This window comes from Benincasa hispida, chromosome 5, assembly GCF_027475165.1.
Source record: "Benincasa hispida cultivar pf3 chromosome 5, pf3_genome.v1.1, whole genome shotgun sequence".
Classification (NCBI taxonomy): Eukaryota; Viridiplantae; Streptophyta; class Magnoliopsida; order Cucurbitales; family Cucurbitaceae; genus Benincasa; species Benincasa hispida.
This window is the reverse complement of record NC_143482.1, coordinates 51,045,982-51,072,328: the sequence shown is the minus strand read 5'-3', so window position 1 is coordinate 51,072,328 and position 26,347 is coordinate 51,045,982. Positions and strand designations below refer to the sequence as shown.

At 36.6% G+C, this 26,347-nt stretch overlaps 2 protein-coding genes across 5 annotated transcripts; both read right to left on the bottom strand.

Moving 5' to 3' along the window:
- Nucleotides 1–3,016: 3,016 nt before the first annotated feature.
- Nucleotides 3,017–17,027, bottom strand: NERD (GW repeat- and PHD finger-containing protein NERD). Its single transcript, XM_039032229.2, has 10 exons — nt 15,212–17,027; nt 15,054–15,133; nt 12,626–12,813; nt 7,526–8,444; nt 7,288–7,415; nt 7,059–7,118; nt 6,910–6,960; nt 5,932–6,002; nt 5,388–5,539; nt 3,017–5,306 (listed from the first exon to the last, which is right to left on the bottom strand). Exons 1-10 carry the CDS (start codon nt 16,810–16,812, stop codon nt 3,181–3,183), a joined length of 5,376 nt encoding a protein of 1,791 aa, XP_038888157.1. The 5' UTR covers nt 16,813–17,027; the 3' UTR covers nt 3,017–3,180.
- A 2,250-nt stretch (nt 17,028–19,277) lies between these two features.
- On the bottom strand, nt 19,278–24,596 carry LOC120077868 (zinc knuckle (CCHC-type) family protein). Of its 4 annotated transcripts, XM_039031953.2 has the most exons (6): nt 24,265–24,417; nt 23,469–23,685; nt 22,640–22,816; nt 21,507–21,716; nt 20,549–20,641; nt 19,278–20,134 (listed from the first exon to the last, which is right to left on the bottom strand). In XM_039031953.2, the coding sequence occupies exons 4-6, from the start codon at nt 21,629–21,631 to the stop codon at nt 19,570–19,572; spliced, it is 783 nt and encodes a 260-aa protein (XP_038887881.1). In that variant the 5' UTR covers nt 21,632–21,716; nt 22,640–22,816; nt 23,469–23,685; nt 24,265–24,417; the 3' UTR covers nt 19,278–19,569. The 4 variants fall into 4 exon arrangements, with proteins under 4 accessions (XP_038887881.1, XP_038887880.1, XP_038887879.1 ...); XM_039031952.2 differs by lacking the exon at nt 23,469–23,685 and having other exon boundaries at nt 24,265–24,421; XM_039031951.2 differs by lacking the exons at nt 22,640–22,816; nt 23,469–23,685 and having other exon boundaries at nt 24,265–24,596.
- Nucleotides 24,597–26,347: the final 1,751 nt, after the last annotated feature.

Below are 26,347 nucleotides of genomic sequence, written 5' to 3'. Positions count from 1 at the left end.
CAAAATTAAAGGTTTTAATTGTATCAAATACAATTAATGAAAACCCTAATTGAATTTGAACACTTCAAATCCAAAAACCCTAATATTGAATCTCAATATTTCAAATCCATTTAATTCACTAATCCAAGATATATTTTACGTGCTAGTAGAGAGACCTTATAGACCTACAGATCATGAGCTCCAACAATTTGAGATTAATTGGCTACACTCTTTAGATCGAAATAATCAAATTTTAACTACCGAGACATACCACTATAGCTCAATAGTTACACTCTTATATTTTTGTCCATTTTAACCATAATCAGTAAGTCGATCCTTCACAGATAGTTCGTATTTATAGCTAGGTCAAAATTACCGTTTTACCCTGTAAATACGTCTTGCTCCCTAAGCTTCCACTAATCCTCTATTGAACAATTGGTTTATAGTCTAACTTATAAACCATGACCCTCTCAACCGTGAGAGGGCGGGACTCCATTGTTCAAGATCATGAATCATCGCTTAAGAGAACAACCTATCTGCTAACCCTAAATTGGGTAAGGGTGAATTACATTTTGCAGAACTATGTGTCTAGCTATTTATCCAGTCTTATCCCAAAATAGAAGGTTTATTAAGCATTGTTGTTGGACTACCCTCACCTATGCAAATCAAAGGATAATCCCGAATAAACAGGAGTTCATAGTTAGCTCAGGATTAAGATTGAGTTACCCTAGGTCATTGAATTTTAAAATAGTAAGTTTTAACAGTAAACAATCATTATAAAGAAAAGTGACTATCGAGGTTCGGTCTTATGCAAACACATGGAAGAGGATGCCTCCACTCACATGTCTCCACATGAATGATTTTGGGATCACATCATTTGTATTGGTATACAAAATGGGCCGCATCCAATAGTGTCACCAGGATGAGGTACCCAATCTCTTCCATATACTTATAGACCATTTTGGCTATATACTAAAACTTGACCCTCTTTTATGTCGCCATATAAAGTTAAAATATTCATATTATAGCCATGGATTTGTTTATTGAATTTTTATAACAGAATGCAATATCAATAACAATTTATTGAATAAAATACTCAATAAATAATACTTTTATTGATAAATAGAACATGTTAACAATATTTACAAACTACGAGTTTTAGGACATTTCCAACAGATAGATAGTGATGGAAGTCCAAATTCTATCACTATTTATTGCAAACCATGAAATGTGATAGACAGTGATAGTAGTTTGTTTATAATAGCCATCAAACATATGAGAAAATATTCATATCATTGATAGACATTGATATACCACGATCAATGTCTATTATAGGTTGTTTATACCTTCAATTTTAGTTTTTATTTTCTTTTATTTTTTTTATGATTCTTCTCCTTTAACTGTCTTCCTTTTTATGTTGCTTAACATTTGTACACAAAATTTAGGGTTAATAAATATTACCACTAAACAAGAAATAAAGGTTAGGCTTAATAACTATAATCACTCATAAATTGATAAGAAGAAAAGAAAAGAGTTATACCGTATTGAGTAATTACTGATATAGTAGTAGAAGAAAGATGCAGCAAGAAGCAGGAGAAGAAGGATTAAGAAGAAGATGATGATGACCAAGACGGACTATAATGGAAGTGAACAGCGGATGAAAAATGACGTAAATAGAGAAAAAAAAAAAAAAAAGGCAACAGTGTCGATGAAGCATCGTCGATGGAAGAAAATTACCTAAATAGAAAAAAAAAATGGACGAAGATGAAGCAATTTCGATGGAAGATAATGACATAAATAGAAGAAAAAAAGAGAACGTGGAGTAGCATGATGGAAGAAGAAGAAAGATTCTGACAGAGACGACAGCATTCGAAGAGATGAAACGCTTCGTTGGATGAAAAAATCGGGTCAATTAATTGGGTCTTTTCTTTTCCATTTTTTTCGTTTGGGCTGGACTTTTTTGGTAGTTTACATTATTTTTTGGGTTTGGTTGGGCTGTAACTATTCTTAATTTTTTTTTTTTTTTTTTTTTTTTTTGCTATAAATTGTAAATAGTTTGGCCATGTTATTTTTGTAGATAAGGTTAAGTAAATGTGTCATTTGATCTCATAAAAATTAAGATTATAACTTGGATGGAAAATAAACATAAATCCAAACGCTTAAATGATATGTTATCGTTACTAATCCATTTATTGTTACCATTTCTTAATAATGTTTTAGAATTGAATAAAAATGAAAAAATAATAGACAATTGTTTTAAAAGATAAAATTGCTGGAAATATTTTCAGATATAACAAAATGTTATTCTCAATCGATAAACACTAGTAGACATCTATTAGTGTCTATCACTATAGATGTCTATTAGTGTCTATCACGATAGATAGCAACATTTTGTTATATACATAAATAAGTTGATTCTATCTTTCCACATTTGAAAATAGTCCAAAAATAAATGACAAATAAAAGAAGCTTAAATTTAGAGAACCGAAATGATTCACTGCAGAAGGGGAAAAAATGGAGAATAAAATCTGCAATTAATGAAAAATGACATTTTTTTTTATCAATACTAGGGTAATATAGAAGAATTATAAATTTCAAAATGAAATAGAAAGAAAATTTAGAGATACCATGTTGATATTAAATTTTAGTATTCATTACTATAACAGATTTATATATAATATGGAATGAAAAAACTTATATGATCAAAGACTCAAAATTAATTCGAAAATATATATACATACATATATTGAATTGATTTCAAATAAAAAAATGAACACTTATTTATAAATATAGTAAAATATCACTATCTATCAGTGATAGACCACGATAAACATCTATATCTGTTCATTGATAGAGTGACATTTTACTATATTTGAAAATATAATAATATTTTACTATACTTGAAAATATTTTCAACCATTTTTACCATTTAAAATAATTGTCTTTTTTAATCTTCACTTTGCATGAATTATATAAACTTTGCCTCTGAAGCATCTCCTAGCTAAGATCAAAACCCAAATAGGTGAAGTGATAATGATTAAATAAAATTATTTGCTTTTCAAGACCCTTCCATAATAAAGAACTGCAAAAGTTATCACATGTATAACATTTAACAGGAGGTTATACAAGGAAAAACTCTCGATGGTAACAAGACTATACAAAATTAATTGATCTCTAATGACTGTCCAAATTAACTAATTTCTACTTGTGCCTGTAATCACAAGTTCCTCCTTTCTTGCAATGTCCACTTTCATGGTATTTGCACAGTCTTTGCACTCTATTGTAAGGAGACCTAGAACTTCCACCACCACCACCAAAAGATGGTTGCATCCCCCAAGATTTACCTCCATTCCCGGGATCTCCGCCATGAGAGCCACTGTCCTTTTGGTTCGAGTATCTATCCCCATTTTTACTATGCTCATTACCCCACATGTTCTGATTCGGGGATGGGACGGGCCAACTGGGATTCATATTCATAGGTGGCAATGGTCCAACGTTGGGGGCAACCCATCCCGGAGTTGCGTTTACCGGAGGGTGCGCTGGCCATCCTTGAATGTTGTTTCCAGTTGGTGGCCCTTGACCTGGTGGAATCCAACCTGGGTTTGTACCTGCAGGGCCAGAACTTTGAGCAGCAGTTCCCCACATCATACCAGTAGCATTTGGAGGTGGTGCTGTTGGACCCCAACCCATGTTTGGATTTCCTGATGGCATTGGACCCCAGGCTTGGTTCTGAGTCTCCGAACCCGGTCGTGGAACGGTACTTTGACCTTCTGGAGCACCCATTCCCCAAGGAAGATTGGGCGAAGTTGAAGACTGAATGTGTTGTGGGTTACTGGGAATAGGAGGCGTAGATCGCCAAGGGTCAGAGGACGGAAAATTAGACAAACCGGGAGAGGAAAAACTTGATGTTGAACTTCCTGCACTGAATGACGTAGCAGCATTTTGTGCAGGCGACATCTCCCCCCAACGACTGTGAAGAGTTTGTGCTGGTGGCATGCTAGAAGAAATGTTCGATTCAACTTTAAGAGATTGTGCATTTTGCCACGACTCTGAAGCATTTGTTTCCCGTTTCAGGACGGAGCCAGACCCCTGTCCTTGAGCTTCAATAGGAGGATTACGACTGTTGATGGATTGTACTAAACTATGAAGATTTGCACTAATGCTCTTAATATCTGCAGCAGCTGGATTAACCGAAGCATCATCGATGGTAGGCGATAGCCTTACTGGCTGAGAATGATGATTTTGGAATGCATTTATAAGACCTAAACCCATGCCCTTTTCTGACGAATTCCTGCCTGAATGTATGCGCAATGAGTCATTTTCAGACCCTTGCATAAGTGAAGAACCGTGCAAACCACCACCACCACCTCCTGAGAGTGACTTCGCCTCCTTGAATGGCGCAGCCACTTGAAATGGCTGCTCCTTTGTTCCGCCTGAGCTGGGAGTAGGAGAAGGAAGACTTGTGAAGTTCTTATTACCATGGTCAGAAGACCATCTGTCTCCTGAATACCTGGGGACTTCTATCGAAGCCGAGGCAGGTCTACCAGTAGGGCTAACTTCATTTTGAGATTTCCATCTTCCTCCAGAAGATTGGTCATAAGAAGTTTGATTACTATGTGAATTTGAAGTACCAGCATTCTGACCATCCATACCTGACTGCAAGGTGGCTACCTGAGGCTTCCCAACAAATGAAGAACTCGGGTGTGCTTGGAAACTGTTACTTGTCGATGGAGCGTCCTTCGGGATCTTTCCCGCTAAGACATCGGTCAAAAGTAGGGAGTCCTCTTGCTGGTCTGAGATTCTCCATACTCTCAAGTCTGCAGGAAAATAACCTGTGTTACTCCACTTGCGCAGTTGCACCATTGAAAATGGTCCCTGCACTTTCCCAGAAGGATCCTGATAACGCCATATCTTCTCCGATTCATTAACTGTAGCAGCATTTTGTGTAGTCCCCACAGATGGAGATACTGCTGGATTTACCGAGTGAGCAGCAGCAGAACTCTCAGATGTGGCCCCAGACAAGGCATTCCTAGCAGTGATTTCTGAACTAGGAGAGACTTGTTTGTCCCACTTGTTTGTTTTTTTAACATCTCTCTCTCTTCCTTGAGCCCATGAATGTTCGTTTATTATTTCACCAGAACCAATGGCATCGTCTCCTTGGTTAGAGAAGCCTTTGCCAGACAAGTTCCTATTCATGTCCCGATTCATATTAGAAAAGTTTCTAGTACCGCTCCAGGGATCATTCAAATTTGAACCTCCTTTTCCAGGAGAAACTGGCTCCCTCATCCTCCTGCCAAAGCTTGTGCTTCTTGACAAGGTGTAGGTTTCTGCATGCAACAGATTATGTTATATTGGCTGGCTGATGAAAATGAAATGTGAGTTGGAGGGAAAAACACACACACACACACCTCGTTTCTTATCATCTGCTTCATCTTCATCTTCAGATTCATGACTTGGATCCATATTTGGGTCAGTATGTATCTCTGGTATTTCCTCAATTCTGCGTTGCCGCTCCTCAGGGGTCTTCAAAAGCTGTAGTTTCTCAACACATTCTCTGAGCGTTGAGAGAAGTCAAGGAAAATAACCATAGATTTATCCATCCCATTCTCAACAATGAACAAACGAAATAAAATAGCGGAATATTTTACAATCTTGTCTTCTTTATTCTAGTTGCACACTCAGAGGAATAGATTTCATCTTCCAGTTCCAGCTGACATTCTGTAGTCCCTTGGAAAAGCACGGGACTAAGTTATCTGGTCTGGATTCATAGAAGGTGTGGAAGGGGAAAAAAAAAATCAAGATTATTTTAGGACAGGAAAAAGAGAGGACACTGTTGACTTCCCATCATAACCTATTTCAAAGTACTAAGCCGAAAGTGATTCTACTAAAGATCATATCCTTGTTAAAAATAAAATTCAGCAATAATTCAACAAAATAATGAAAAAAGGATATTCTTTTCGGCGGCCTTTTTCACTTGCTCGATCACGAAGATGACTCAGTCGAACTATCTCGGTTTCCATCCACTGTCGATAGACATACAACAAAATAACCAACTAGAAGGCAAACGATTGGTATCTAAAATACAAATCAATACATAGTTTGGCTTAATCATATTAACTACTTATATGCAACCAACTTGACCAGCAAAATGAGTTGGACTCATATCTCCCGAAAAGGAAAAAATAAATAAAAAATAAAAATAACCGTATAGCAAGAAAAAGTTGCCAAGAAAAAGAAGCTAATATTCTTCTGCACTGAAGATTTTTGGGGAGATGCTCTAACCATAGTTGGCACTGATTTATTTTACAACATAGTGTAAACAAAAAATCACATCAGTGTCCCCATAAATCTTCCTAATTTTTTTGGATCCGTTTTTCACACTAAAATACACTTTTTAAAATCATTTATGACATGGACAGTCAATGTAAATCTATTCCTACTTAAAATATTGGTTGCATAAGTTCTTATACAGAACGAGAGGGAAAAAGAAGAAAATAAAGAGCCCCATCCAAATGAAGCCATAAATTGTTTGACAAAAAGTAGCAGAGACTTAGGAGGACCATCTCCATACAAGTATTAACTCCCGATGGTATAAGGTTAGACGAATGTTATGTGTTCTCTAATAATAAGACAATAGAAGGACCAGACAAGATATACAAACGAGCAGGTAAATGATGATGGTACATTACAATGACAAACAATTTTACTGGTCATCTGGATCATAGCTCGCAGACACACATATTTCCTAAATAAATTGGTTAACCATTAAAGGACAAAGGTACCCTTCAAAAATATTTCCCTTCAAAACATGCATACATGACAAACAATTCCAGACTCAAAAGTATCAAATACTTTCCAGAAGCAGATATAAATAGACCCATGCACTCTCACGTCAAGAAAGTGCAGAACTGCAAACAATCAAATACTTACATCCTTAACTCTGGCATCTTGAAGCGACATTGCTCTCTCCTGGAGGTCACCCTACATGGGATGATTGATTATTTAACATAGCTTAATTTTTTTTATGAGAAGCTTGAATAAGTAATTAAATAGAAGATAAATAAGAAAGGTAAAATTACCACTGTCAGACGGTTAAGGATTCCACACTTAATGCTCTGTCTGAGTCGCTTGCACTCCTCCTGAGAACCCCCCCCCCCCCCCCCCCCCCCCCAAAAAAAAAAAAGGAATTTTAAAAAAATAAAAATAAAGAAAACAAAACGTGCCAAGGCCAAGTATTTCAAAATTACAATTTCTTTGCTAATCCAGTTCTAAGGTGATATTCAAGCACTAAATTTGTATTAAAACTACCTCCGTGAACTCTTGATTTGAGATAACATCAATCGAAATCACTTCTGTCTTGTTCAAATTCAAGATCTCTAGCAAGATATCAGTCATCTTTTTACCAACTTTATAAGGCTCGGATGCTTTGCTTGTACCTGATAACAGGTCAACAGCTTAAACATCACTTCTATAGTTATTACATTCTTATACAAAGAAAATTGTTAAAGATTAACATTTCTTCCAATGGTAAAGGCATGACTCTTACCTACAACTTGAACCAGCCGATATAAATCTTGTTTTTGTGCACTGCCTGATATTCTTATCCTCACAAAAGAACCAACAACCTTTACAAGAAAACTCTCCTCATCTTCGATCAGATATTCCACCAAATTACGCTTTAAGTAAATTAAATTAATGTTGTGAGTATCAATGGCTGCATAGTCATCAAGGTTAGACTGCAATCCTCTATCATCACCTTTTTTCCGCGTCCTGCGTTTTTTCTCTTTCTTAGTCTTTCCCAACCCATCCGCGCCATCAGCCTCCAACTGACTCGATTCAGTATCAGCAACACTCCCTTGGAGATCATTTGTCTGAGCATCCTCTTTGATGAGGAAGTGTGACTCTAGGAGCTTCAACATTTCAAAATGTCCCACACGTGGCTTTCCAAACAAATTCTCAAGTCTTGAATCACATATGATCTGACTTTTCCGTCGAGGATCACGAAGCTTATTTCTTTTAATATATTCTAATAAGAGAGCCTGCACATCAAACTGAGATAAAACAGTCTTATCACCATTCTTCATGTGCATTACAAATTCCAAGAGCTCTTTAGATGCCCACTCAACATTGTTATCCGTGGATAGCCCTTGAGAATCAGGTTTAGCTGGTATTGTAGGTGAACTAATTTCCTTTGCTTGAGATTTTGACCTTTTCTTAGCTTTTCTTTTTTTAGAACTACCAGATTCTTCATTTTCAGAAACATCCAAATCTGATCCTCGATCAACATTACCATCACATAGCTCACCAGGTGAATCAGGTTTGCTAGTTAGTGTCTCAGATCCTTTCCATGGGTTTTTTGCATGAACAAGTTCGTCAAAAGTTAGAGAAAGGCTTCCCTTCAGATCTGTCCAGTACTCCTTGAAAAGATATTCCCAACTATTTTTGTCATTAAAATCGATTTGGCCCTGCACAAGCACAAGAATGACAGAATAAGTAAAATGGCCTGCTGCAGTAAGACATACATAGATATAGTAGTTTTTGAAAGATACTGCTTTGAAAGTCTGCTTTATAAAAATGTAGCTTACTGCTTGTATGCATGAGTAAGAAGTAAGAAGTAATACAAATGGAGAAAATAAATATTAAATAATCAGCAATAGTACAGCCAAGACAATGATGGTTGTCTGCCCTGGTAGGGGTGGAGTGCATGCAATCTGATTTTCACACCACAGAAAAATTGATGTAGCCTATGCAAGGAATCTCCAATAATAAAATTAAAATCTTTATTATGAATACAAAGTTGGTCAATACAAGAAGACAATCCTTACGTTTATAGAAAATTGAAAGGCAAACTAATCCTAATCGTAATTCTAATTAATAAAAAAACTAATCATAATCTTAATAAACCAAGGAAACTAATCCTAATCCTAACCAATTAAGGATTTGACCAAAATGCCCTAATTTACTCTGATCCTACAACATCAAAAATTATATCACATATGTAGATAATAGTTTTTCCTAGAAACCAAACAAAAAGAAGGAAAACAAAAGATTAATTTGATAGTTTAGTTCCTTAGCCTTATAGCCATTCTGTTGCTAATATGACCGTCAACATTGGCATTTAGCATCTACTTATTAAGTATATTAATTATTAACCAGAAGTGCACATGAGATGAAAAAGTAGCATCCTATAATGCAAATGTTTCAAACAATAACCTGTTACTTTTGACTAACCAACCAACAAAATTTGAGGTTTGGTAATAAATTGATAATTTTGGAAAAATGACCAAAATTGTGATTTGAGTGTGTAACACTTTTCTGCTTCAACAAGATAAAAAGCCAAACGCTTATGGCAGTTGGGTCATTATTTGTGAGTAGATATGGACCCCACACCCTTTTGAGTGGACTCCTAATGGTTGGTTGAAAGGCTCTAGTAAAAACCTATGCACTGTTGCTCGGTCGAGAATGGGGATAATACTTATTTCTCGGAGGATTGATGGGTGGGGTCTAGGACTCTTTCTGTGAGTTATTCCCACAACTTTATCATTTGTCTCAAAAACGGTTACACTCAATTGCCTTGGCGTTGATTTCTACTGAGCATTCCCCCTCACTTTCTTTGGATTTTAACCAATCACTTGCTAATCGTGAGCCTTTGGAGGTGGTGGGCCTTATAACTACTTCTCTTTCTTTTTTTAATGATAAACTCCCTCCCCAATGAAAGAATACACTTGCATGCCAAAAAAATTTCCAAAACCCCAAAACTACCAAAAAATGAAAGAAAGAAGGAGCTGCTCCGATGCAGTAAGAATAAGACCAAGCAAATAATTACCAAAAAAAAAAACCTTAAACTGATAGATGAAAATTTAATATCATATCACTCAACAGTCCCTCTCACTTGTGGGCTTGAAATATGAAGAAAACCCAACAAGTGAAAATCAAAATTAATTGGGGAGGAAATAATATTACAAGGGTTTGAATACATGACCTCTTAACCACTTGCTCTTATACCATCTTAAATCACAGATTGACCAAAAAACTTAAGTAGATGGGTGAAAGCAAATTTAATATCATATCATTCAACGGATCTCTATTGCCCTCCTGAAGATTCTATTGTTCCTCTCACAACACCAAAGACCCCACACAATGGTACAAAGCCCAACCAACCAAAAAAAGTGACCCTCTCTCTCAACAAGGTGGGAAAAGAAGAAACTTTTCAATCGTCTCCCTACAATTCAGCAATCCAACAAAGCTAAACTAGGCCTTATTTCTACTATTGCTAGTCCGAAGATTGGTTTAGGGAGGAGGGATATTCGAGTTTGAGAGCTTAATCCTTTGGAGGGTTTCTCCTATCACTCATTCTCCATGTTCGTCTTCTCCTATTAGGGAGGCCTCGATTTTTTCCTCTCTTTGGAAGGTTAAAATCCTTAAGAAAGTAAAATTATTTGCTTTCCAAAGCTTACATGGTAGGGTGAATACCAAGATCGTATCCAATAGCATTCTACCTTGGTGTTGCGTCCACAATGATATGTCCTATGTGTAAGCAGAGGATCTGTATCATCATTTGGAGAGCTGCCAGTTTGCTTACTCCATTGGGAGTTAGTACTTAAGATTGTTTGGGATTGTCATGGTGCGTGACAGGGAAAGTTGCGCTTTGATTGAGGAGATTCTAATGGACTCCCTTTTTTCAAGATAAGGGGAGAGTCTGTCCTATGGCAGACTTGTTTTGTTATTTTATGAATGTAGCTCAAGAGGAATAATAGTAGGATTTTTAGAGTGGTGGTGGCCTTTGGAGGAGGTGTGGAATGTGGTGAGACTCATAATTTTTATAAGTATCGGCTTGGTTGAATTCTTTTGCATTTGAATCCTTTCCTATAGCTGATGAGTGATGACTCTTTTTGTGAGCTTGTTTTTATGCCCTTGTACATTATTTCTTTTCTCTCAATGAATGCTAGACTTTTTTTATATATACATATATACTATAACAAGACATTTTCTCCTCAATGCTACCTAATTGTTCATTTTTCTCCTCAATGCTACCTAATTGTTCATTTGACCTCCTGAGCCCAGTTTTAGTTCCTAACCAGCAAAGTATCAACTGGCTACATCATCTCCTTGTTATCCTTTAGTGGTTCCCCACCAACACCAAGCTATGTTTCATATCCATGAAGGTTGCAAATGCCTGTACGCTAACTACAGGGCAATTCACTCAAGTCGCCACTTGATGGGAGATAAAACAAAAGGAGTTTCGAGGACTGTTTAGCTTGTTTAAAATGCAGTGGGTTGGCCCACGAAGCTTCAAATGTCCACCTCTAGTTAGTTGACGACCTCAGTTTAATGCTTTAGGGAAAATCCTTTGGTCCAATGGGATATTCACCGTAGAATCTTTCATAACCGAGATTTTTTTGGAATTTGATTACCCTTTTTGCTTGTACTTGGTCATCTACTTCTAAATTCTTTTGAAATTATAGCCTAACCCCAAACTTATACTAGTCCGGCTCAAGGGAATACCTCATCTCTCCCTCTTTCTGTATTTTTCTCTTTGATAATGAAAGTTTTGTTTCTGTTATTAAAATAACTAAATATATATATATATATATATATATATTTATTTATTTATTTATTTATTTATTTATTTATTTATTTATTTAAAAAAAGTTTTGAGGAAATTTGAACTCAACAACTGGTAGGGTGCGGATTTAGTTCTCAGTAGGGGTAATAGTTGCAGTCAGTTGAGTTTTATCAGTTTTGGGGTCAATCAAGAATCAAATAAAACCAATTGGTTTTATAAAGAAGAGATCCGAAGAGAGGTCCAAAGAACAAAACCAATAAAGAACTTCTGAGGAAATTTTGATGCACTGAAGTAATGACTATTAGAAGCAAAAGCCTCCATCCAAAGTTATTCCATGAATCCATAACCATATACCTTTGTCATACTTCATCTAGTCCGTGACTTTCTAAGACATCGATTTCTCCCTCCCTTCCTAACAATTTTACAACATAGAAGTCCTTATAATTTCCTCCAGCCATGTTTCATGGAACCTTGAAAGGGCTTGGAGTTCATGACTTGCTCAGATCTAGATATGAGTTTACCATTCTTAACGTAATAAGATATAAGGAAATGCAAAGGAAACAACATGGAAATGATTTGAAGAAGGGAAGACACTAGTATTGAAAAGAAAGACTCCTGATGAATAATCAAAAAAGTGGGAACTCTGGACCAATTATCGTGAACTTCAGATTAATGCATAATTTAACATGGACAATACAGTCCAGTGATTTTGTCTCCCATCATTATATTGGGATCAACTAGCTAGTTACCTACATAAAGTAGTTATGTTGTTCTTACTTTTCCTTCTTTTATATGAGGAACCAATCTTCCATCGAGAAAAAAGTGAAATAATACAAGAGTATCCAAAAATCTAAGCCCATAAAAGTTACATTGTCCTGCCTTGTTATAGTTTGTATCTTTTGAGCATTGGTCTCTTTCAGTATATCAATGAAAAGTTTGTTTCTCGTAAAATAATCCTTCTCAACTCTATATGTCCAAAATGATAATGAGACAATGGTAATGCAGTAAAATGGAGACAGTATTCATGTACACTTTAACAGTATTCATGCATGTTTGGCACTAATCAAGTGCAACACGTACCTTTTCTGTATTCCCCTGCTCATTCTTTTCAATCAACATAACAAATCTCATGCATGTCTCGCAGAAGCCTTTGTTCCCTCTAACACACAAAATAACAGCATTTTTTATGCAGCCCTTGCACAAGGAAAAAGTACATGTGTAACACATGTAGTGGGCAGTCTTCTCACAGTTACTACAGAGATGCCAACCTATAAATCATTATAAAAGAAAACCTTGAATGAGACCACAAATCAGTACAAGTTCACAAAATAGGCAAGGAGGAAAAGAAGGTAAGGAAATCATTGGCTGGATTAGAAGATAGTTTCAAAATCTCAAAGAGCAGAGGAATGATGGTAGAATCACAAGAAACAGCTAGGCTTCATATATATTATATGTATGCCCCATTGTTCAGTCGATTTTTATTTCTCTTCCATTGATAAGAAAAAAGGTAAAGCATTAATTGGAAGACCATTAGGAAAATTTTAGTAAAATGCTCCACTCTTGAAGAGCACTTCATATAGTTAATAAACATTGAATCTTAATAGTCTTTTTCCTTTAGTAAAGTGGACACTTTTTCATTCATTTAGTGAAAAGTACAACCCAAATCTATACCATCCCAAAAGGTGTTAACAAAAAACCACAACAATTTGTGCCAATTACATTGGGAGTTGATTGCAAAAGAGAGAGACAAGCCACCTATAATCTTAAAATAAATCATCATAGCAAACAAATACGATCTACTGCACACAAGGGTCATTGCCTTAACTTCCACGTCTTGTTTGAAAGAACATATTACAGGACCTTCATCTCCACGGGCTACAGCTTTCTTGATTTGCAACATAAATGCTATCTTTACCAAGTAAATCTCTATTTTATTTTTTATTTTTTGTAAATCAATAGCTCAAGCTTCTACTGTCTCTGAACAAAAAGAAAAAAGCTCAAGTTTCTACTGTAATTTTAGTGTAGAACTTGAAAAGAATTTTATCTTATCCAGAAACCAACAGATACCTCCCCTCTTCCCCGCTGCTCTAGGCCTCGAAAAGACCCATTACTAATATCGAGGATAAGTAGAATTGTTATCAGTGAAGATAAGATAATAATAATAATAATTAAAAAAAAAAAAAAAAAAAAAAAAAAAAGAAGAAGAAGAAGAAGAAGAAGAAGAAGAAGAAGAAGAAGTCCTTATATTCGTTGCTAACATTTTCAGTGAAGCAGAATACATTCCACCTCTGTGGCACTATTTTCAGTGATGAAGTGTTATATTGAGAAAACATTTTAAGATAAAAGAAGGATCCTTTTGGCAGGTTGACTAGTTTTGATACTCATTGGAATTTTTGGTTAGCGAGAAACAAGTGGGTCTTCAAAGGCACATACGAGTCGTATTTGGAGTGGGTTTTGTTTTGCACGTTTTAACCCTCTCGATATTTTCAATCAATTTTTTTGTGATCTCCTTTGTTTTTTATTCTTAACAACTGAATTCTCTGGAGTCTCATCTTGTACTTTCTTCTTTTGAGATTCATTTTGTTTGTTTCATGCCCTGTGTTTTCATATTGCCTTTGCTTTTACAGACTCATCCTTCTTAATGAAACATGGTTTCTTGTGTCCAATGAACCTATCATTAAAATATTTGACAGTTATTTCCACTTCCACAGTACAAACTTAGAACTAAGCCTCCAACATTTTTACATAGGCAATATAGTACAATCAATGAGCATGGTTATTCCAAGTTTAGCAACCAAAATTTCTCTCCATCTTTTTTCATATACAGAGGGAAGTATGCTGTAGCTGAAACTCCAGACCAACACCTACGAGTGGATGAAAACCGAGTCACTATAATTCTTGATTCCAAAAGATGAAAACCGAACCAACACCTACGAGTGATGAAAACCGAGTCACTATAATTCCTGATTCCAAAAGGTCATAGTGCACATCATTGGGATGTCTTAAAATCAAAATGACAATACTCTGCAGCCATCTGCACATAGATCTTTCTAAAAGCAAGGGACAATAAATCTGGGTGCAAAGACTTCCTTTTCATAAACATTAAAGAAAACAATTAATAGTTTTTTGGGTAAAAAATTCAAGAACCCCATTAAATACCAAAAAAGAGTAGAAGAGAGCAAAGATCCATGCAAACTAGCCAAGACGAAACTCTACAAGTTACTCAATTGATGAAAAGGAATAAATACAAAAATCCCCAAAGAACCATGATGAAGGTATAGAAACAAAAACCTCCCATGAATAAGATATTATCAATGATCCTTACAAAAACAAAAACAAAAACAAAACCCTCAGCTCCTTTCTACCCACAACAGCCAAATAGTGGCTTTCACGTTCACCATGTACTACTAGGGAATTGAATGAGATCACTAAAGATGCTGGCGTGTGAGAAATGAGTAACACTTAAGTACGTTATACGAAGAATATGTAATATAAGACAGCACATTACCACAATTCCATCGACCCTTGGCTCGGAAGAATGCCTCATCACGATTGATACAGGCCGGGTGGTATGCCTTGGGACAACCTCTGGAACCAAGAAAAAGAAAAGATCAACATACAATCTCAACAAAATAATAATCTTTGAATGTTCCTGAAAAAACTAACCTGCGATCACAGAGTACAAGATCACCCCCATCAAAACAAATAAAGCAAACATCTTCTTCCACCTTCTTCCTGGAAGGCACTCTAGCTGGAGCTTTAGAATTCTTTCCACGCTTCCTTTTAGACCCACTGCTACCTTTATTTGGTTCATCCACCTCTTCTGTAACATCCATCTCTTCAACCTCCTCTGCTGCTTCCGTTTCCTCAACCAAGTATGTCATGGTTGCATCCGTCTCCTCTGATCCAATCCCTTCATCCACCAAATATACCATGCCATCTGCCTCCGCACTCTCTTCTGCCATAGCTATTTCCTCCCCTTGTGCAGTCTTGTCTTCTTCTACATTCTCCGATTTTATGACTTCATAGTCAGTCACTTGCACTACTCCCTCAGCCTCTGCATTCTCATCTGCTGTATTCTCAAGCTTCCCAACCACAGGGCTCTCATCGGCCACAGCCAATCCTTGCACCCCCGCTTCCCTATCTTCCACGTTCTCAATCTTCAACTCTTCAATAGTGTAGTCTGCTAAGTCCACTCCCTTGATCTCTGGGGTCTCATCTGCCAAATTCTCCATCATCGCCACATCAGTAGCCTTGTCTTCCATACACATTCCGTCCATCTCAACAGTCTTGTCTTCAGCATTTCCTATTTTTACAGCGAAATGTGTCAGCCCCACCTCATCAATGGTGTTTGAGACATTCTCCATCTTCAACGTTTCACCAGTTCTGCCTGCCAAATTTGCCATCCGTCCCTCCTCCCCCACAGCCTCATCTACCAAACTAACTTTCAACTCGGAGTTTTCCGCCAGCTGCACCAAGACGCCTAATTCCCTTTCCTCCACAGCAAAATTTTCTTGCTTTGGCACCTCTGTATCCTTCGAGTCATTAAGGTCATCGGCATTCTCTTCCACCTCTATCTTCTGCACCACATTGGTAGCATCAGTCACATCTACATCCTGCACAAAAAGAGTCGTTTCTGCAAGCGTTTCCTCAGCCAAAACATCACTCAGACACGTCTTCTCCGTTGTCTCTGCACAGCCAACTGTAGCTGAACCTTCTACGACCGTATCTTCTGAAAAATTCGCCATTAAAACGTTGCCCTCAACCTGATCTTCAGCGCCACCAACCAAAACCATTTCAGGTAACAACTCACCTTCAGCAAATTCATTCAAAGCCTTCTCCTCCTCCGCCACCCCTGTATTGTTTTTCACATCAGCGAAAACCCTTTTCCCCAATAACCCCACCTCCGCAATATCAGGCTCAATCTCCAACTTCACTGAATCTTCCGCCATATCCTCAATAATATTGCGAAAATCCTTCTCCTCTGCTATCTCTGTCTCCTCAATCAAATCCTGCTTCTTCATCTCTGAATAAGTATCCACGGCAAGAATCTCATCGCCAAGAATTGCATCTCTGGGTGGTAAAGATTCCACGCCGGTATTAGATGGAAACTCCGTTTCGATAATTGAGGACTTGGACACACAATGCTGTACTTCATTGCTTTGAAGCTCCCGATTGGTGTCACACTTAACATCTAAGTTTCCATCATCAACATACAAAGAAGATTTTTGGTCGTGATACGAAGAATCATCTTCTTCGGCATCCATTTAGAAACAGAATTGGATTATAAATTAGAAAGGAATTGAAACCCTAGGGTTTTAAGATCCACTTCCCTCTCTCACAATTTTTTTTCTTTTTTTACGGTCCAACAAATAAGAGCGTTTGCAGGAGGGAAAAAAAAGAAATTGAGTTTCGCTCCGCTTCGAGGATTTGCTCGTTTTTTCAATTTGATTTTTCTTTTTTTCTTTGTCAACAAAAATATGAATCACATTTAATTTATATTCGCCCCTTAATTCGGCATAATTACATGTGGTACCCTACAAATGTCAAAATAATTTTTTTAAAAAATTGTAATGTTTGACAATTATTTTTTTCTAGGAATAAGTTCTTCTATTTCGTCCTTAAATTTTATATTATCATACATTTAATTCTTAAATTTTAAGTTTTACTTCAATTTAGACCTTAAATTTTAAAATATTATAATTTTATTTTAATTTTATTTATGAATTTCAAAATTTTACATTTATAACATCGATTTTTCATTGAATACTCAATTTCAATCATTAATGTCAATCTTTATTAATTAATTAAAAATAATTATAAAGTAAAATTTTAACTTTAATTTTAAAGGGGATAAAAATAGTAAAACTTAATTAATTATTATTCTGTTAACGATTTTTAATTTATTAACATAAACTAACTCTAAAGACGGACTAGGGGTAGACAAAAAAACTGCTCAAACTGAACCGAGTTGCAAAATCGAACCGAACCGAACTGATTTATAAGCAAAACCGAATTTTTCGGTTCGATGCAATTCGTTGGGTTGTTGAAACCGAATTTAAACGGTTCGGTTCGTTTCAAAGCTTGAAAACCGATTTCTAAACCGAACCGAACTGTTTATATATAAATATAAATATATATAATATTAATATTTATTTAATAATAAATAAATAACCTAATTTAAACTCACTTCAGCACTCGAGCGTTGCCTTCCACCCTCCTCACGACTCACGCATTCGATTTTGCATTTCCATTTCACGATCTCCTTCCCCTTCGCCAATCAGATTTATACCAACTAGGGTTTCTGCCGTCATTCTTCTTCATTGACCGCCACCGTTCTTCTTCGTTACCAGAATGTTGTTGTTCATCTTCGTTACCAGACCGCCTTACGAAATCAGATATGTACCAGAGTTCTTCTTTAGTCGACGACTCGACCAGACCATCTGGTTCTTCTTCATCGACCAGGCCATTCACTTCTTCTTTTGTAGAACCAAAGTTCACATCTTCTTTCTGCCGTCGTTCTTTTTCGTCGAACAGAGGTAAATAACTAAACCGATTCTTGAAACCGAATTGAACCAATTCGGTTTGGTTCGGGTTTGGTTCGGTTTCATGTATAAACAAAAGCGGTTCGGTTCGGTTTGGCCATCAAACCGAACCGATTTCACCCCTAAGACGAACAATGAGTATATAATAAAAAAATTGAGGTTTAAAGTGTAAATCTTGAAATATAATGACCAAATTAAAGTCAAACTCAAATGTCAATGGTAAAATTGTAGTATTTTGAAACTTAGTGATTAGATTGAAACCAAACTCAAAACTTATGAATTAAATGTGTGACAATTTGAAGTATAGGAACTAAATATAAACTACCTAAGGACCATAAAGGTATTTTTGTTGAATTGTTTTTTGGATGTCACTTTCTTTGGTTGTCAAGATTTGTTATACAAATCATTCAGGATAAGTTTTATTGTTTTTCTTCTCGCTTTTTAGCCACTTCCATTTAATAGTTAGATCAATGCTGTGAAATCTCATTTGCGGTATATTAGTCTTAATGCTAATTTATTTGTTTACTAAATATAGAATTTAGCAAATTCAAATTCAATTCCCCTAATCTAATTCAAATTCAAATTAACCTAATTTATCAAATTCAAGTTGACTTCTGCTTACGTGCATTCCTTACTCATTTTTTTTGCACTTCGCTCGTTTTTTCCCAATCTCGCTAAGTTTTCTCCTCCCTCTCTACTACTTTTTCCTATATTCTCACCACCGTCACAACCACTAACTGTCTCACCACTAAGAAAGGAGCATTCCATTTTTTTTTTTCAAATTTGAAAGTCATTTTCATCTAAAAATTTTCCAACCTAAAAAAGGTAAAGAGAGAAGAGATAGGAAGGGAGAGGAGAATGACAAACTAGAGAAGAGGCATATCTAAAATCAGAAAGAAACGAGAGAACAGGAAGAGATGGAGAATATATATACACGTGTACGAGCAAAAAATTATATAAACTTACCTTTTAAAATCAAGTCAAATCTCATTTTGACCTAATATTTTAGACAAATTAACTCGAGTTTCGGTCCCTTCAAATAGGGAAACAAGGAAAAGTAGTTCTATTTTCTTATACATTTCCTTTAACAAATTACATTCGAACTTCGAAGCATTAATCAAATGAGACGGTGAAACTTGAGAAAGCCATGGCATCATCAAGAGAAATAGGCCTATAATCCAGAAATATAATGTAAGTCAAAAGTTTACAACTAGCATCTCAAAATGAGTCATAATTCAAAGTATACAAGGTAACACGAGGAAAATCAACAACTAGAATCATTGATGGGAAGTCTTATTACATAGAACCAAAATCAACAATACTGAAAATTCGTCATCTAAGCGTAAAACAATGTTTGGTACATAGCACAAGCAAATACTACAACGTAAGTAAGTAGAGCAATCTATAGAGTTTAGTTCCCAAATTGTCTAAACTCGAAGCAAAATCCAAAGGTCTAACCATGTTTAGCTCTTTAAATCACTAGTACCTCCTAGGATAACGATCCATAAACCGACCAGAAGGGCATTCATATGCCAGGTGACCACGTCCCCCGCAGTTATGGCAGATCAACAAAGGGCCCATGCAATCCCTACTCATATGGCCAAGCTGCTGGCAGTTCCTGCACACAACATCTCGGTAACCACTAGCACCACCACGTCCACTGCCACCACCACTGCCGATGCCTCGGTCTCCCCGGTCTCCAAGGACATTGGACTTTGGACACTGTCTGGCCACATGCCCTGATACATTACACAGGTTGCAAATAGGGTCATTTGGACAATCGCGAGCAAGATGGCCTGTCTTCCTGCAATTGTTGCATGCCTTCTCATTAGTACAATCAGCTGCTATATGACCTTGCTTGTAGCAATTATTGCAAAGCCTCAAGTCCCCAGGTGGCATCGGAGGAGCCGTGCAATCCCTGGCTCGATGTCCCGCCTTACCACAGGTGTGGCAAATGCCTTCATTGGGACAGCTACTTGCCATGTGACCAGGTTCTCGACAGTTCCAACATAGTGACTTTGTTGTGCACTCTGAAGCAATATGCCTAGAAGATCCAGTACCATGAATTTATCAATTAAAAACTAAGCCGTAAGTGAAATGGGATCATCGTTCAAACATGTGTATGCCAAATATGCAAATATAATCAAATTCCCGCTTTGATAGCATCTTACAATATATCTTCTAAGTCAACTTCAAATATCAAATTCTAAATAGATTAATGGCACTCCTGATTTGAGGATACAAACATTGAATACTCCCAGCCAATGACATGATAGCATGGGACCAAATCCGTAATTTTCATGTCAAGTAGAATGGAAAATAACAAGCCACTTTTTAAAATGCCAGAAATAAGTAGAATGGTGAATATTTAGGTAAATAAAAAACGAGCATTCTCCCAATAAACCTCTGTGACCAAATAGGCGACAAAGGCAATAAGCACAAGATCAAGTGTCCTTACCCAGGGAGACCACAATTGTGACAAATTGCCACATTGGGACATTCTCTTGCAAAATGGCCAGGCCGCTTGCAATTCTTGCAAAGATTGTCTCGACTGGCAATAAAATCAGATAAAGATTAGCAGCTCAATGCTAAGCAAGGAAAAATGAAAGATCTAAATATATATATATATATATTTATAAAATAAAAAATAAAAAGGATTCATCCATGACGTTATACGGTCCCAATGCAATAGCAACACCCCCAAACTTTTTTTTATACAGTTAAGAGGGTAAACGACTCAAACATAAGTTTTCCCATTTGCATCGGTCCCCAATGACTCAAACTAACCAAACCTACACTCTGAGTCTCTGAACTTCAACAACAAAATACCCCCAAGTCTTCAGCTTTTCCCACCAGCTCACAACAGGAAAAGGGAGAATCCATGAAGAAAGCAGTTAGCAATCTTATGCACACCAAAATTGCATTATAGACTCCACCCTTGAGATCTTACACAATAAATGACAAATCTATATGATGATAGAACAAAGACATTTTTTCATACCAATATATGATCATGTCCAAAAAACAGAGACATCAGCATCAAATACTATTACAGTGCAATTACTATAACATGGATATTATATGTAATGCAGCTGCACAGGAGACTTCCATGTCTGCTCAATCACGGTTAATGCAGAGATTTGACAAGTTCATCAAACACAAAACATGCAAAACCAGCAGAGCACAATAATGCAATGGCTACATAATTCCTTTAAAACATAAGACTCCACGACCATGTCTGAGTGTTACATGTATGAGTGAGTGATATATAGCTAAAAATCAAGGGGGGTTAGCTCCACAGCCAAAGATGGATTAAAAGATAACATGACTGCATAACAAAAAAACATATCTCCAGATTCTTTCCCACCCTACATATCAGAATTGAGATATATAAATAATTTATCAAAATCAGAAACCTGAAACCCCGACGTGATTCTCTCCTGTATGGTGCATCACGATATGAAAAACGATCAGACCGGATCTTACGATCCAGTGGGCTCCTGCTTCTGCTCCTGCTTCGACTCCTGCTATCTGAACTCATTTCCAAACTTATCCTTCAATACTTATCCCCACTGATATGTGAAACACCACCACCACCAAAATATCACACCGATGCTGCCTCCTCCCTGTCCACATAACAACCACACACCCAAATTCATATCCATGAATCCAAACCAAACTCTTTCTTTTCCCTTCAAATATAAAACACCAATTTCCAATCCCATTCAACAAAGTAGTAAAATTCCAACAAAACAAATACCACATCCCCCCAACATCCGAGAATAATTATCCAATTCCTCAACTACATTCTTCATACAATTTCAAGAGTGGCTCAAGTGAATATTACCAACACGTCACCAAACTAAGAATTTATCCAGTAGTGAACCATACCATCCACAAACAACATCCTCTAAAATTCACATTCCATATTGCTGCATCAACTTCTTTCACTATTATAACTATTAAGTCATTTATGTCAATATTTTTGTAAGTTCCACATTTTACAACTGGTAATCCGTAATCCCATCACGAGTGATCATTTTGGAAACAGCTCTTCAACTAATTACTAATTTTGCAGAAATAGTTTTGCAGTCGACTTGTGCAGACGTTAAAATTCTCAATCTTAGTCCCATAATTAGCCGATTAGGGAATTTCAGCCTTGCATGTTTTTTTGGGGCTTTTTTGCTAATTCTTTACGAGTGTCTTGTTTCTTGTAGTTTGAGTGTTTTATCTGTGGTTAACATTCTTGTGCTCTTTAGCACTGTTTGATGTAAGTTGTTTATATTAGTTAGTTTTTGGCTGGAAGTCTAGCTGCTAGCGGTTCAGGAGGTCAACAAGTTGTGTCCAACTCAGCTCTCCTTCTATAAAGGGATTTATTTTTAATAAAGAAACAACGGCTTTCATTAAGGAAAAAGGAATACAGGGCACACAAAAAACCCAAGCCCCACAAAACCCCTAAAGAAAAGGGGGGCCAACTAGGTAAAATGCTTCCTGAGTAAGAATTGCAAAAAGTCTTCGTCAGGAAGAAAGGATGAGAAGCGAGGTTTACCCGCCCCAGCAAGTTCAACAATTTCCAGCACCAAGAAGAGTTCAAGAAGCTCTCAGGATATTCAAGAACCTCCAAGAAACTTCAACCGGCCATTTAGCCCTCCATTAGAGGGGCCTCAATTACTTGAAATAGATAGCTTGAGTGAAGAGGATGAGGACCAACTCCGACAAATCCCATCTATCAATGAAAAGCCATTGTATCAGCAAGTTAACCCGACCAATTATGGGGATTATAAGATGAAAATAAACCTCCCCACATTTAGTGGGAAATTGGATCTAAAGGCTTTACTTGATTGGATTAAGGACGTTGAAAGCTTTTTCGAATACATTGGTACCCCAGAAAACAAAAAGGTTAAGTTGGTTGCTTTTAAACTTGAGAGTGAGCCATTCAATTGGTGGGAACAACTACAATTCAACTGAAGGAGATATGAAAAGAGACCAATATGAATGTGGCAAAAAATGTTGAAACTCATGAACAATCAATTTCTTCCCGTTGATTATGAACAATAACTTTATGATCAGTACCAACAAGCAACCAAATAAATCCAAGCATTCCAGTCATACAGAGGAATTCAAGTGGTTAAATGCAAGAACCAATTTTGCTAAGACGGAAAACCAACTTATAGCTCGTTCTGTCAACAGGTTGAGGGAAGATATATATGTGTATATATAAATATAGAGAGACGTGAAACTACAGCCTCTATATTATATTATGGATGTCATTACTTTTCCTTCTAGAGTGGAGAAACAGAAGTCAAGGCAATTTGGGGTCTATAAAATAATCAATTCAAAAGGATAGAATTTGAAGTTACTGCCTAAGAAAATCAGACCTTTTACAGTACTACAGAAGATTGGTCTTAATGCTTATTGACCTCCCTTCTCAATACATGTTTTCCTCCACTTTTAATGTTGCTGACTTATTAGAATACCATGCCTCTGATGGAAGACAGCTTGCTGTTTGATCACTCTGGGACAAATTCTTTTGAAGAAGGATTTCTTGCTAATTCTGTACAAGTTTCTCGGCTTCTTATAGTTTAAGTCTTTTATCTGTGGTTTTTGCAGTCATTCAACAGTTTTTGATCATTTGAAATAAAATTCCAGTACTAATTTACACCACAAATTCAACAGAATATTAGAAACTACATTGACATATACTGGATAAATATTTTTCTAACAGAAAAACTAAAGCTACAAAAACTATTTACCATCCCTAACGCCAATAGTAACCACCAACGCGATCACCTGGCATCGCTTTTAGAGCAATTTCATACTCGTGGAGAGATTGTTCCAAAAAACATTCATATACAAACATACAAACAAACACAATTCACAGGCCTAGCTTAATTCATTCATGTCATCTAGACGCTGCAACCTATAAACCACTTCCCCATCTACCCGTTCACAGACCCGAAAGAAAGATGCAGAAACAACACAATGCATAAGAAAATCTTACAAACGAGATTGCATACAGAAAACTAAGATTTTACTTCTCATTCCAATGGTGGAGAATATAAGTCTAAATGAACAACGGAAAATTAACGAATAACGTACCCTAAGCCTCTAGCCCTAGAAATCAAATGAGACCATAAAAAAATACAGTAAATCAGAAATTGAAGAGAAACAAACCCAATGCCAATGGCTATGTGCTTGTGGCCGATATTGCCGTAGCTCAAGTGGCTGAAGATGGCAAAATTACGAACGAAGCTGCAGCGAGATGAGATTCGCGGGAGAACAGCCGCTCGAGAACGAAGATTTGTGAAGTGCAGACGAAGAAAAGATACATATCGGATCGAAAAGGTAGAAGACAATATCGGGCCTTCGATTCGGCATCTGACTAAGCCCAATAGTATTTTGGGCCTACTGTGAATTTCTTGAAGGAATATGTACGGAAGGGAGGGGCAACATTCTATTTTTTTAAAAATAAAATAAAATAAACTATTTGACCTAGATTTTTCACTAATTAAATTCTTCCACTCAGACACGTATTTATATACATTTAAAAATAAAAATAATAATAGAAACGATTCAGATTCTTCCCCTCACGCACGAAATGATGCCTTTTTATAATTTTTTTAATAAAAAATTCCTATTTCCAATAGAACTTCTTCCCCACGTCCCTTCAATCGACCGCAAAGGAGGGATTATTTTCAATTAGGAAAATTTCACGAAATGACCTAAAACCCAAAAAATGTTCTACAAATGACCTCTTCGTAAAAAAACTTTTCTACCACTGTTCTTTTCTCCATACGAAATTTCAAAATTACCCCCAGTTTTTAAAAAGTCTTCAGACTGCATGGTGAACGCGTCTGTACGAATATTTTAAGCGATCGGATAAATATTACTAAGCAATTGTAACGGTGAAAATGAATCTTTAAGCAGAAGGACAATGACGAATATGAATGAATGAGATGTTGAGTTATGTTATCACTTATGCACACTACTACTAAGTTAATCTCTTTATCTACTATGACGCATGGCTTATGGATGGGATGAATGATGTGCTAAATATGCGCTCAAATACTTTGTGATAAAGACATTTTTATGCGATACTACATCTAAATATATGCGTTGTTAATGGTATGCTCGTAGTATGCGATGGAGTAATGCGTGTCACAAGTTTCCTTGCGCTGAAACCAAGTATAATTCCAACGCAAGTTTCTCAGAACAATCTGAGGTCGAACACAGGGATTGTTTTCGTCAATGCGTTACTTTTTTTATACATGCGACTGGTTTAACAATGAATAAAGAATTAGGTTTATACAGGAATGTAAATTGCGATGAAATAAAATTGTGTTGATAAAATAAAATCCTAAACTAATATGATACACGATACAAGAAACATGATACACGATACTAAGGTCGAGAACTGACTGTAAAGTTGTACAAAGATTCAATGTATGAGATGACAAGTCTTTATGAATGAAGCAGAAAGAGAAAGAGTAAATAGTAAAAACATCGCAAGTTTTTCAATTGCGTTAAAGATGCAACTAAGATCCGCTTTCCCTTGGCGTACACCTCTTAGTGATCGGCCGCATTCCCATATCTCTATGGTGAAACAGGGATGAACGTGATGAACGCAAGGTTGTTTCCATCTCTAGAAATACTCATCGCTTTAGTTAACGCATTCTTCCAACCTTCTCGATAGGCGGAATAACATCTTCACTTCTGCTCTCACAAGTGAAGATGCCGTCGAGCATGCTTTAGCTAAACTTAATTATTTCCTTAACACAAATTAACTCACTCGCTTAATTCTTGCTAATTACACAGGGAATTAGGAAAATATCATGGAGAAAATGGGTTATGGATGAACGGAAAGAGACAGAGAGATGGCAATAGAAATTATCATAACATTTAACTCTAGAATTAAACGTTCGATACATGGTGTGAATAAAAGATTAAGGAGGATGAATACAAATGATGAAATAGAGATTAGAAACAAATACAGAAGGAGTGTCAACGTCTTGACACAAATCTTGAATGGAGGTTGTGCTTACCGACGTGTGGAAGTAATGGAAAGGAAAACTTCCCTCTCAGGCTTGCTTTCCTGGTAGAATTGACCTTCACGCAGAGCTTCAACTATAGGAATTAGAAGGATTCTCTGCTCGGAGACTCACCTCTCGGCCTTGTCTTGTGGTTCACTCGAATCTACTCTGTAAGTCGCTTCAGACCAGTCTCACTCTCATAATCAGTATATGCAAGTCTCTATGTA

Coding starts and splice junctions, on each gene's coding strand:
- NERD (XM_039032229.2), bottom strand. CDS start 16,812: ATGGATGCCGAAGAAGATGATTCTTCGTATCACGACCAAAAATCTTCT. Junction 15,134..15,211: donor CTTGTACTCTGTGATCGCAG/GTTAGTTTTTTC, acceptor TCTTGGTTCCAG/AGGTTGTCCCAAGGCATACC. Junction 5,540..5,931: donor GAAAAAGGCCGCCGAAAAGA/ATATCCTTTTTT, acceptor ACTTCTCTCAAC/GCTCAGAGAATGTGTTGAGA.
- LOC120077868 (XM_039031951.2), bottom strand. CDS start 21,631: ATGAGTTCAGATAGCAGGAGTCGAAGCAGGAGCAGAAGCAGGAGCCCA. Junction 20,642..21,506: donor GAATCACGTCGGGGTTTCAG/GTTTCTGATTTT, acceptor TTTTATTGCCAG/TCGAGACAATCTTTGCAAGA. Junction 20,135..20,548: donor CACAATTGTGGTCTCCCTGG/GTAAGGACACTT, acceptor TGGATCTTCTAG/GCATATTGCTTCAGAGTGCA.